The sequence below is a fragment of the Falco peregrinus genome, chromosome 1, assembly GCF_023634155.1.
Source record: "Falco peregrinus isolate bFalPer1 chromosome 1, bFalPer1.pri, whole genome shotgun sequence".
NCBI lineage: Eukaryota > Metazoa > Chordata > Aves > Falconiformes > Falconidae > Falco > Falco peregrinus.
Window position 1 is genome coordinate 81180134 of NC_073721.1, and position 13223 is coordinate 81193356.

The window sequence follows — 13223 nt, forward strand, 5'->3', positions numbered from 1 at the left end:
GGAACATTTAGACTGCTGACCCTAGGAATAGCTGTTGGTGTTAAGGTAGCATTTATCTTTAAATGTGCATTTAGTAATTTACCACATGCTCGTGATAAGTTGTCAAGCACAAGTACTATCCAAAGGGCAGTACATAGCGCTTCTGGGAGGCTCATACAGACTCAGCGTTGCAGGCTGTGGACTGTTCCAGTCTGTTGGTTAAAATAAGAAGAAATATTTTTGTATCTGAGGTACAATTTCTGTGGATGTTTTACATCTGTGTTTTAACTGAAGCTTTATAAACTGGGTCATGATCTCAGTTGTTTTCTCCACTAAGTAACTGCTTCTCTCAGCCAAACTTTCCTTCTATTTTGTATCAATTTGCTCTAGATATGCTATCTAACACCAATGGAATAGTCTTCAGAAAAAAATTATCTTACTACTAATTAATTTTTCATCTATCAAGATTACTTAAATAACAAAGATTATACAACAGATAGGAGCTCTCTTTTTGTTTGTTTCTTAATATTCCATTCTATTTACTAGTTATTGGACTAGTATCTTCTGAGTTAAACAGAAATATTTAGTCTATTGAACTGTCCCTACACCAAACCAGTTGTTCTTGTAAGAGCAATTTTGAAATACCATATTAAAGTGAAGGTACTACATTAGTTTTGAATACAGAAGCCTGAATAGTAAAGCAGCTAAATAAACTACCTCTGTCTCTTTTTATTAAAAAAAAAGTTTTCTTCCCAGTGCAAATAAAACGCAAGAGACTTGTGTGCTGTTGGATTTGTGTGGAAAGGCATCAGTATTTAGGTTTTCTCAATTGTTTTGTAGGCAAGCTGAATCAAGCTGTGCAAATCAAGAATTAGAATGTGATGATAGGAGATCACAGAGAAGGCGAGAAGAAAGAGCTACTTACAAAGAAAGAGAAGCTTATGACCAGTCATTGTGGCATCATCATAATGCATCACAAAGGGACTGGAAATGGGAAAAGGATGATTATATTAACCCTAGACAAGGCAAATTTTCACACTCTCAGAGGAACCTTAATATAAACAGACATTCACTTGGCCCAAGGGGACACTCTGGATGGCACCAGAATGTTTCAGGAAGCTCTTCAAATTGGCGTAACTATGGGAATTCTGGAAATGTTTGGCATCCAAGTGGGCGGAGAGGAGGAACGTCAAATTGGCATCACGGTGCCAGGGAGAGAAATTCTACTTGGCACTCAGAAGGAACAGGTCATTTTTCTAGCTGGAATTCAAAGAGTTATGGAGGAAACTGGAAATCTAGTCCTCATGGTGCAAATGGCTGGAATTTTGGAAGCTCAGGAGGTACATATTTGGTAGATCCTATTAAATATAATAAGGAAAGATATGCATGGCAGCAGCAGGAGAAAGATATTGATGTTCTGCCATATAGAGATCGAAAAAATAAGAGTGACTTGCTTGATTTTACTAGTGATAAACTTCCTTCTGAGGGGGCATTGGATTTTGGTATGTTGAAGCAACCAGAAGGCAAAACTTCAAGAGTCAGTGGGAAAAGTGGCAGTCCTTCCAGAGATAAAATGTATCGCTGGACTCCTTACCGGTCCCAGAAAGCTGCAGAGCAGCAACCATGGTCTGAAGATAATGTTTCTAAAACTCCAGATAAAATGGATTCTGTATTTATGCCTCTTACTGATTCAGCAATGAAGGGAGAAGCTTGTGAAGCCAATGTTAGTCTTTCAAGACTTAAACAAGAAGCATCTTCCCCTTCTAATGTAACCTCAGATCATCTTGATTCTTGCAAAGTAATGAAAGACTGTTCCAGTGGTGAAAAGCCTGACAGAGATGATGGCAGGAGTAGTAGGATGCCATCACTGAAGTCTCCTCTTCTGAATATCACAGATATAAAGTTATCTTCCCCAAAGCAAGACACAAACAGTCTTTTAAAAAATGTCAAGCTCCTGTTATCCTCAGCTAGTGAAGAGCGGAATCATTTGAATGCACTGAACTTGGAAACAAACAGTGTCTCCTCTTATTCGTTGAACCGGCATCGTGCGTGTGCTGGTAACTTACAAGACAACACAGATGTGCTTGGTAGCAATCCAGAGCCTGTTAATAACTTCATTGAAGCAGAACAAAACCCCAAAGATGTTCAGTCCAACCATTCCTTGCAAAATACTCCCTTAAGCTCTTGCAAGCATACAAGTAACCAGAATAGTGAAGAAACTGGGAAAGCATCACCAAAGAACGAGTTCAGACTAGATTCATTAGAAGATGTGAGCGATGACGATTTGACCGTACGTGAGAAGTCAGAAGCAAGAGTTGAAAAGTTGTGTTCTTCTGTTAGTTCTTGTTTACCCTGTGACACTCCAGAAGGTAAACCTGCCACCTCTGAAAAGGAAGGTGATGAAAAGCCAGCTGCTTCAAGTGTTGTTTCTGCCAATCTAAAAGATTCTGCGATTCAGATGGGATCCACAGTTTCTCCGTTGAGTGGTCAGGACCATTTGCACGTGCGTTTGAAAACTGCCTCACAGGATGGAGAAGGGGACGAAGAGCATGTCAAGTCACATGATCACTTTGAAATGGAAGGTTTTGAAAATCCTTCAGATCATGAGTTGCAAAAAGGAGGAAGCCAGTCATTAGGCCTCCTTCTTCCTGATTTAAGCAAACTTGGCCTCCCTGCCTCCCTGCAAAGAGACTTGACACGACATATTAGTCTGAAGAGCAAAGCTGGGACACATCTTCCAGAGCCCAATCTCAATAATGCACGGCGTATTCGGAATGTGAGCGGCCATCGGAGAAGTGAGACAGAGAAGGAGTCAGGGCTAAAACCCACCCTTAGGCAGATTCTTAGTGCTTCCCGGAGAAATGTAAACTGGGATCAAGTCATCCAGCAGGTAACAAAGAAGAAACAGGAACTTGGCAAAGGTTTACCAAGGTTGGTAGCTTTCAGATCTAATGTGCTCTGTGTGCGTGTTGAGGGGAGTGGGTGGTTTTTCTCCAAATCCAAAAAGAATTCCAGAATCCTAAAACTAAGACTTCAGAATGAAGCTTGCTATACCACGATCTTTTGCGTATACAAATAACTTTAGAGGTTTTGTGATTGATTGCTACTATGGATGTCTATCCATAAATAATAGCAGTCTGCTGCTCAGAAAAGGTTCTGATCATTTCATAATAGTTGCTTAATATTTGAATATGGAGACTAGCAATATATTTGCTTTTCAAGTTCTAGTAAGTGGAAGAATGTAAAAATTCAATCACAATCTGAACAGTGCTGTGACTTGCTTATTTCTTCATTTATTTAGGACTACAGGAAATGCTTGCGTTGCTGCAGGCAGAATAAATGCTTCTGCTTCACTTGCTAGTCTTTTAATCTGATACACTGGTTTTGTGTTTAGGGCAAGCAATTATATAATACTTCACTTTTGAAACGTTCTTCAAGCCTGAAGTTTTTGAAGCATCTTAAAAAGATGTCATATTTGCTTATTCCAAACCAAGTTTAGAATAATTATAGTAATGTGATTTCTGACTTGGAAATCATGCTGTCGGTTCTTAGCCACTAAATCTAATTCTGTGATACACAAGAAGATACTCCTTTGCCAGATGAGACAGAAAGCACAGAATACCGGTGTAATGAGTTGCCTGATCTCTTAAAGCAGTAATGTGCATTTGGGGAAGGGGGAGGCTTTGTTCTAGATTTAGCTGGCTTGTTACATGTGTATTTATTTTTCTTTTTATCTTGTTAAAGGTTTGGCATAGAAATGGTGCCTCTTGTTCAAAATGAGCAAGAGGGTCTAGAGCTCAGTGAAGAATCTGATCTGTCTACTCTAGAAGGATTCCAGTGGGAAGGGATTTCCTTAGCAGTTCCTGGCTCAGCCAGAAAACGTAGCTTTTCTGAAAGCAGTGTCATTGCAGACAGAAATCCTTCTGCTTATAGTTTCTTCAATGAACAAGCCAAAATGAAAGAAAGTGGGCAAATAGTTGCAGCCAGCCACTCACATCACATAACATCTGGGTATGAGGCACGCGCTGACATTGAGGCTGACTTGAAACGGAAGACATCTCCTCTTCCTTTGTCACCATTTATGTCTGAAAGAACTGAGACTAGTGGAAGGAGTGACAGTCTACAGGCCACCTCTGAGGTCACAGGTCTCGCTAAACAAGACCAGGAGAGCCCAGAGAAGAGAACTCCTCTTCTTGAAAAAGAAAATGTACTAGAAATCTCAGAAGAAAATCGTCCAGCTTCAAATAATGCTTCACTTTTTGCAGTGTCTAATAACATAGATGCAGCTACAGATAGTAGCTGCACATCTGGTACTGAGCAGAATGACAGCCAAGGAATTGGAAAGAAACGAAGAGCAACTGGAGTAAGTGTGCAATTTTGTCCAGCTTTGGTGCCCTAAAAAATGTTTTTTCCTGTCAATGGTTATTCAGCCTTGGAATTATCTCTGCAAAGAGAACTTTCTCCATTTGTAGCCTCAAACTAATTTGCTTATTTGACTGAACTTGCTTTAAGATTTTTTTCCATTTCTGCCTTCAAGGTGCAGGACTTCTCCTTAATCTTTTTTAATAGTAGAAACGGCAAATGCTCTTTAACTTTTATTTGGTAACTGGCATGCTCATGCTGGTAAATGAGAGCTGTTAAAATATTTCCATCAAAGTACCTGGTGTAGCGGAAAGGCTCTTTGTCTTGGTTCAAGAGTCTTTGTTTCAAAACTTAAATGGAAGCTAGGCTGTAGTAGAAATTTGTTTTCCTTGATGTTCCTGATCTTATGGTCAAGCAAGACAACCGTTTTACAAAATTATATGCTTAAAATTATTTCTCAAATCTGAATTTATTTCACTGTCCTGTCTTGGATTTACCCAAAGGGGGAAAAAAATGTTTCTGATCAAAATGTTTTTGTTGTGTGCAGAAAGTAATATTTTAATTTCCTCACCGATTTAATCCTCTAGACCTTCAGCTAAGGGCAGAAAATCTGACCCAAGGTGTAGTCTTAAACATCTGAGCAACTAGAAGGCTGTTGGCTTATTTGATATTTCTTTGTAGCTGAGATGAAAACACGGTGCTCACTTTGTTGCCTTCCCTCTTTTTAAGAGCAGACGAAAAGATGAGTTATAGAGAATGTGCAAAATTGGTTGTGTGTTCTTCTCTGAGGGTTATGGTAATGGTTGAAAAGACAGTGGGTGTTTGACTTTTTGATCTAGGCAAAATGGTTCATGTAGCTTTTGTTAATAAATGATTTTTACTTGCAGGAGGGGTCTTCACCTGAAATCCCTAGTCTAGAAAGAAAGAATAAGAGAAGAAAAATCAAAGGGAAAAAAGGTGAGTGGATATCATACACGTGTGAATCTGATATAGAGGTTATAAATACCTAGTAGTATTTTAACTTGGTTAAAATGCTAGTTCCATAATGTTATTTTAGTGCTTCTTGGGCTCTTAATGAAGATCATAAGGTGGACGTCTCTCAAGTCTGCAACACATTATTCTCTGAAGAGTTCCATGTAAATTTGTCAGAAGTTATTTCTAAGAGAAAATCTTGTGCCTCCTTTCTGCCTGCACTTTATGTGCTTGTTTGCACAGATGGGACGCTTGCTTTCCCCTGCTCAGGGAAGAGACCTTTTTTTCCTTTTCGGATGGAAGTTCTGAAGCGGGAAGCACCCATCACTCCCTTCTAATTCAGCCATGCAACTTTCCCTATCTATTTCTGGGTGGTCTCACCAGAAAACTTGTACTCTGTGTAACCTGGGCTGTGTTCTGGTTTTGACATCTCTGGCAAGACTTCCTATTTTTTGACTCCTCCTTCCTTGTCCTCAATGGAAATGAATGTGGAATGCCTCACTCCCTCCTGCTCCTGACCAAACAAAACTCTAATTCTGGCATCAGAAAGGTCTTTCTCAAATGTGCCTAACAGATCCACATCACTGTGTATCAAAATGAACCATCTGTGTTTTAGGCAGAATGTTTTCTTTGGGAATTAAATCATTGCATCACCACCTGGGAGCTTTGGGGTCCAGAAGATAACTTTGAAATGTTCAATTTCTCTTTATTAATTATTTCTTTATAGCAAGAGGTGTTTGGAATGCAGGGCAATTAATATGGATCTTCTTGTGCAAATGAAATTTCACTGCTTGAAAAGGTGGGGTTTTTTATCAGCCTCTGTGTCTTTGATGACTGGTGTTTATTATGGAGACTAATAACACATTCAGTGAAATCTTTCTTTCTCCTTTTCTATGACTTTGCTTTAGCATCATTGTTAAGGTATTAAATCTACTGAAGGAAGCTATAACCTGAATGAACTAAGCAGTACTCCAACTGAAACTTAATTTGGAGAATCTCTGTAATGCCAGAGGATGGTAGAAGGTAGTATAGTAGGATCTTTTACTGAGTACAGTGCTCAGAGACTCTTTCTCAAGATATCAGAAACATGAGTCTCAAGTCCCAGGATCATCCTGGACAGTAAATGATTGATTTTATTTTTTTTTGTTATCATTAGGTTCTTTTTCTCTTAAGCTGCCTTTCCTCAGTTTCTGGATTAATTTAGTTTAAATCTTGTTTAGCTTAAATTTGCTTTTGCCTTTTTGATTACATTAAAGGCAAGTGTGTATTTGTACTTTATGTACACATGTACTTCAATAAAAGATCTTTGTGGTTTGTTCAGCTAAACTAAATCAGTGCTGACAAAGCTATGATGGAAATAGTAGAGTCAAAGTTGAGATCCTGTAAAGAGGAATTACTCAACTTTGCACTTGTTTTAAGTAGACCTGACTATTCCTGTGCATAGATACTCCTTTCCAGCTCCTTGGGTGACTCTTGCCCTGATTAATGTGATTTTTTTATGTTCTGGGGTGGTAGTACTTATTGAGGTACCATGTGTAATGTATTGTAATGTCTGGTCAAGTAGAGTTATACTCTTATGTTTTGTTTCTTTTTCAGAGCGTTCTCAGGTAGATCAGTTGTTGGCTATTTCACTGAGGGAAGAAGAGTTAAGCAAGTCCCTGCACAGTGTGGACAGCAGTCTCTTGCAGGCTAGGGCTGCCCTGCAGGCTGCCTATGTTGAGGTTCAACGTTTCCTCGTATTAAAGCAACAGGTAACAGTCGGCTTTCGAGAGCCTCCGAACTAGAAGTTAGCAGCCTGTAAAACTGCCTTAATTAGGACTGATTTAAACCACAACTGTTTTGCAGATAACCATGGAAATGAGTACACTGAGAAGTCAGAGAATCCAGATCTTGCAGGGGTTACAAGGTACATGATACCACAAAACCACAACAGTGGGATGCTGACTCTCATATTCTTTGAGCTAAGCATCTTGTAAAAGTTGTGTTTAGCTTGAATTCAGTCATTTAAAACGTGCAATAAATTGTAGGCTTTCAAATTGAAGTCTTTATTGTTCAAGTCTGGTCTGTCGTCTTTGGTAGTGCCATCTAGTGGCTTTTTTACAAATTACTCTCTTTCTGTGCTCACAGTAAATGAGCTCTTGGCACTACTAAATTTTATTGTAAAATGTGAACATTTTTGTTCTGTGAATTTCTTGTGCTTTTTTTCCTCCCATCTCCTCTTTTTCCATTAGAAACATATGAGCCTTCTGAACTGCCAGAGCAACTTTCCTGCAGCGTCTTGAGTGAGAGAAGAAATAGCAAATCACAGATGACAGCTGACTTAATTCCTGCAGGCTCCTTCCTGCCCCTTTTGGACACTTTGTCGTCTTCTGTATCTCCACTGGGAGCTTCTGTTCATGTAAGCATGCCCTCACCATTCCAGTCTTCTGGCATCACACCTACCACTCCTCCTGACTCCACAGTACAAGTTAAACGAGAACCTGTGTCTCCAAAAAGCGCAGAAGAAAATGTGAATTCAGTCCTCCAGAGCTCTGCATGTGCTTCCCGAGCAGGAGAGGTGAAGCAGAAGGATGGTATGTATGGTTTCCCTTTGTTTTAAGAGAACTAGGTTTAAGAAAATAAGGAAAATATTTTTTTTTCCCCAAAAAAGAATGGAAGTTGGGTCTCAAACCTGCAGCGTGCTGTACAGGGGTGAACTCCCATTAACTTGTGTAGGGCTTTGTCAACTTAATGGTCTTAGAAGCTGGGGTCTTCTTTACAGCACATCCAAATGGATTCTACATTTTTGAAATCAAGCACATGCAAATTGTAGTCATATGCACCTACAGATTTCTAGTTTTACTTAAAAAATAGAACAGACATGAATTTGAAAGTTACATCCTTTTAGTTAATTAAAAAAAAAAACCAAAAAAACCCAACGCAAAACAAAACAAACAAAAAAACCCCCAAAACCCCAAACCTTAAAACCTCCCCTGTAATTTTTGTCTTCTACTCTGCTTCCTAAGAGCCTGTGAAGTCAAGCCAGGTGACTTATGACAGTTGTTTGCCATAACAATGTCACTTACCCAAACCTTTAACTTAGATAATTTAATATAAAGTTTAATAAGTAAAATCGTTGTTGAAGGTAAATATAGCCAACACAAAATGTTTTTCTTTGGTTTAAGTGGAAAACACTATTGGAAAAAGCTGTGCTGCTCTACTTTTATAAGTGTGTTTTTTTCTCAAGCACAAGATAAGTGTTGGCTGAATTTAAGCTTAGACTACTGTAAATAGAAGAATTTTAAAGGTTTTTGGTTTTATACCTTTTTGCAGTTTGCTTCAGATGTAGAATTCTGTATAAATAGTGTTCTTTGTGCTTTTTCAGTCACCATTGCATTTCCTGTATTCCACTCTGTTACATTAAGTTACATTGATGTAGTATTGTGAATTTTGCTTCATCTTTTTTTGGAAGATTTGACAGGGATTATGAAGCTCTAAGGGTGTACGCTAAAGTAAACTTGGGTGGCAGGGGAGAATCTGCTTTTGTGTTTGTTTGCTTCGTTAAGACTCAGCTTTTAGGAAGCCACTATCTTTCTTTCACTTTCCCATTTTTATTGGCATATGCCATTCTCTTATGTTGAAACATCAGTAGGGAGAGGTGTAATTTTTCTTTAGAGTTGGAATATTCAGAATAAAGATTTAGTGATCACTAGCTACAGTGGCATGAAGCACCTTGCTTGCAAAATCTTCAGACTTCACTGATGTTTGTGCAGGCACAACAGAAACTAAAGAGTGCGGTTTGGTTTTTTCTCTCATAAAGGTGAACCTTCAATGTATAGCTGTATTTATTACTTAAATGATTACTTTTTAATTGTCTTCATTGCATTAGCATATTTTTCAGTTTCCTACAGATTTGTTTTTGATGTTTGTCAAATGTGGTTTTGGTATTGATCAACTTCTGTATCCATTAAATTTTAAATATGTCTGCCATCAAATGAATTTGGTAATTTTTGGGAAAAATAAGGATTTGCCATCAGGTAAATTCTGTAATTTGGTGGAGAGGAGTTCTCTCTGGGGGCTGGCTGTATGCTTTCTGGGGATTGAACACCTGGCTTGTTAGCTTTCCTAGGATGTCAGCTCAGCCTTGCTTTGAAGGAGCTGATTGCATTTGGTTTCCCCTAACTCCCAGCAATCTCTCCCACCTGTGGAACTGAGTGATTCTGTTTTATTGCACTACACGGTGATTTCCTACTTCCTTTTCTAACACCTACAGTACTCCCAAGTGCTGACAATTAATAACTTTTGGGTTTAGAAATTTCAGTTTAAGTTGCCAGTTACTTTGATTTTCCTGGTTGTTTTGTTTTTAAGTGACTGGACTTTCTTCCTTCCCCCTTCCTGTGGGTAATGAGGGATGCATGATATTAGAGGTGTATTCAGAATTCAAGGGCTTGTATGCCGCCTTCCCAATATAATTCCACACAGTAACTTCAAACCGTGTCTAAGCATTCATTTCTTCTGCCTAGAGGGTTTTCTAACAGGTTGCAGCTGTGTGTGACAGCTATGGGTCAGGGGAAAAATAGCTTTCCATCGACTTAGTTTAAATACAATAAACTTGGCTGTCAGCAAGTTCTAATTTTATCTTGGAACTTCCCACCTGAGGAGGTTGTGGGGCGAGATGCTCACGTTTAAGCTGTGTCTAGTTGGATGTGTGATTTCAAAGCATCACATTTGTACTATGATGTGTTAAACAGTCCAACAGCTTTGTCTAATCATTGCTGTAGGTTTAATTTGCTGGTTTCTAAGAGAGGGAAGCAGGGAGGTGTTTCAAATGTTGCCAGCTTCCCATTCGCATTGAGAGATCCCACCCAGTAAATGCAGTGAACTTGAAACATCCTGTTCTGGATTGTAGTTACTGCAAATGCAGCTGTGGAACTTCAGGGTGTGGGAAGCACAGCTGTGAGAGATGCTGCCTGTGCTCTTAGCTTGTCTCAGTTGAGAGGTTGGATTCATTTGTTCATATTGGCTTCGAATTAAAGTGACAGGGAGAGTATGTTTGCCCCATTGCTTAGGCCACCACTGATGAACTTACAAAGCTTGCCCTGGTGGCTACAGTGCTGCCATTCCCAGGACCAAAGGTTGCAGAGTGGGTTGTGCATGGCTCACTTTCAATTGGGCCCAAGTAACTTGGTAGAAATAACTAATGCAGATGGCTTAAGTGCAAGATCTTCAAATTGTGTCTCTGAGTGTTACCGAAATCTCGGAATGAAGAACTTATTGACACCAATGTGATGTAGATAAGCAGACACTTCTTTATTAACGGCTGGGTGCGTGAGTGAGTCTTCTCACGATCAACGCACACCAAGTTTCAAAATCAGACACTATATATAGAACTTATTCATGCATAGTCATTAAGTATTCATGCATAATCATGATATTTCCCGAAAATCATTAACATATTCTCCTCCCATATCCGATTCTGTGCAGTAAAGGTTAGAAAGGTCCAGAAATGGGTCTGGGGTACGATTTGGGTAGGTGGTATATGAGTCAGTGGTCGCGATCTCCCCCTGCCAGAATTACCTTTTACTAAAGTTCATGGTTTCTTGGCAGATAACTACAAGCTGTTCCAGTCGACTCTCCCCAGTTCCCATTAATCATATATTCTGACATTTCAATACACTTTCTACATACAGAAGACTAGTTAACTACAAAGAAACCTTTCAAACCCTCAATTTACTACCTAAGTTTTAAACACTGATTCTAGCCCATTCTTCTGGCCTTGGTACGGGACTGTACAAAGGATTTCATAACAGCTTTTACTGTGCAACTGTAAGTTTCATTAAAATATATTTCTTGTCCCTCTATATTTCTATTAAAAATGATTTTATAAAATCAAATAAAGTCAGTCAATCTTAACTTATTAGCAAATCTGTAACATGAGCAGCTGAGACATACTAGGCATGCACTGGCTAATACCAGTCCTGCAGCAGTGGTGACAGCTGGTAAGACAGCACCCAGTGAAGCCGTCAATATAGGATTCACCAAAAGCTGTTTGTCAGAACTTTAAAAGCATATAGTCAGCCAGCAACTTGAGTGATGTGCCCCATTCCTTTGGTTCTGGGTACACAGATAAACATTTTATTCTTCAGCTATGTTGTGGGGTTTTTTAAAGGCTGGATAGCTGACTGAGATAGCGAATCTGCATGTGCATGTAGCTTTCAACATGTGGGAAAATTACTTTGCATGCACAATTAAGTATAAACAGAAAAATGCAGGGAAAGCAATTTTGCGTAAATATTTATTGCTGTACAGATTGAATATAACACTAGTCTGCTTTCTTCAGAAGAGACCAACCAGAAGACTTCAGTATATCCAGTTATCTCTGAAACCATATCCCTATCAGAGCTGGCAGCTTGTTTCCAACACACTAATCAAGATGTTCACAAGCCTGCTGCGGACAGGGGAAAGGCTGGACTTCCTGCAAACCTTTCTCCTCATTCACTGTCTGTTTTTAGCAAGAGAGAAATAAATGATACGGTGACTGAAAGCTTTTTACTGGATCAGTGTAGCACTCCTCTTGCGAAGCATTTAGTCCTTCCAGAAACACCAATGGATAAAACCCCCAAACTGTCAGCAGAACCGTCCGAGCAACAGATGGCAACCACTGTAGCCCCAGCAGAAAAAGGAAACAGGAGGAGGAGAAAGTTAAGGAAGAAGAAAACTCTGAGGGCAGCCCACGTGCCAGAGAACAGTGATACAGAACAGGATATAATTGACTCTAAGCCTGTCCGGAAAGTCAAGGGTGGAAAGGTACCTAAAGGAGAAAAAGTTACTACATCCACTCCTCCAAGACAGGAGGATGGAGTTGCTGCTCAAACAGCAAGAAACAAAGATGAGAATGACAGTGATGCTTCTCTGGAACTAGTGGAAGTTCCAGCACCCCAGTGTGAGGTGGTTGACGTAGGTTCATCAGAGTCGGGCGATGAGAAACCAGACAGCCCGTCAAAGAGGGGTTCACGCAACTCTGTGAATCAAGCAGTCCTAGAGGCGTCCTGCTCCGGTTATGATGAAGTGAGCTCTACCAGTGAGATTGGCACAAATTATAGGGATGACGGGAAAAGAAGGTGAGATTATTGTAGATCTCAAAAGTAAAAGCACTATATAATATTCATAAGGGCCTCATTTTTTATTTTTTTTTTCCTATTCAGAAAGTCTTACAACATCAATAACTTTTTAATTTCATTCAGGAGTGAAATAAGAGGGGAAAATGAAAACTGAAATTTTTTTTGTCCAACAAATGAATGTGTCTTGTTGCCTACTAATTTCTTTAATACAAGAAACAAGGCTGCCCTGCACAGAAAGTTTGTTTTTGAGCTTATCTGTTACGGCCTGTTTTCTACTAAGTGCAGTGTCTTGTTTTCTATTGTGTTACAGCAATATTTTGTCTGAAAATGAACATATAGAGTCTAATCTTAATACTCTTTATTTCTGTGTTACAGTGTGGCTGAGACACAGACTTCCATATCATCACTAAGAGGATCAAAGAACTCATCAGGTATATCTTTTTAGCTTTTCTTCTCATGCTTTATGTATGTTAAGTCTCGATCAGACTGCTTCCAGAGGGGAATTTGGCCCCTAAGAGAAAAACTGAAGTGGGAACTGATGCATACTCACTTCACATCATCTCTCACTGCACGCTTTGTGCCTTGACTCCTCCACATCCTCCCTCTTCTTCCCACATGAACACTTCTGCACCACAGTCTCCATAGTGTTGTAGGACAAACAATATACAATCCTTTTGCTATTTTAAAGATCTTTCTGGACTCAATGTCATATAAAGGTCTTTCTGATATTTTATGTTGCCTCCTGCTGCTCACAGGCTTTAACTGGGACCCACAATGAAATCTGACTTTAAGATGCTGAGACCACAAAAC

General features: G+C 39.4%; 1 protein-coding gene across 3 annotated transcripts in view; it reads left to right on the forward strand.

The window, feature by feature from the left end:
* Positions 1 to 13223, forward strand: part of ZNF106 (zinc finger protein 106) — a 42923-nt gene that overhangs the window by 16399 nt on the left and 13301 nt on the right. For 2 of the 3 annotated variants that reach the window (XM_013304329.3, XM_055816669.1), the window contains 8 exons: positions 820 to 2910; positions 3724 to 4342; positions 5229 to 5298; positions 6910 to 7064; positions 7159 to 7219; positions 7545 to 7886; positions 11633 to 12413; positions 12789 to 12844. In XM_013304329.3, coding sequence (XP_013159783.2) covers positions 820 to 2910; positions 3724 to 4342; positions 5229 to 5298; positions 6910 to 7064; positions 7159 to 7219; positions 7545 to 7886; positions 11633 to 12413; positions 12789 to 12844 — 4175 coding nt within the window. The remainder of the gene's footprint in view (positions 1 to 819; positions 2911 to 3723; positions 4343 to 5228; positions 5299 to 6909; positions 7065 to 7158; positions 7220 to 7544; positions 7887 to 11632; positions 12414 to 12788; positions 12845 to 13223) is intronic. The other variant, XM_027795781.2, reaches the window with a different exon arrangement.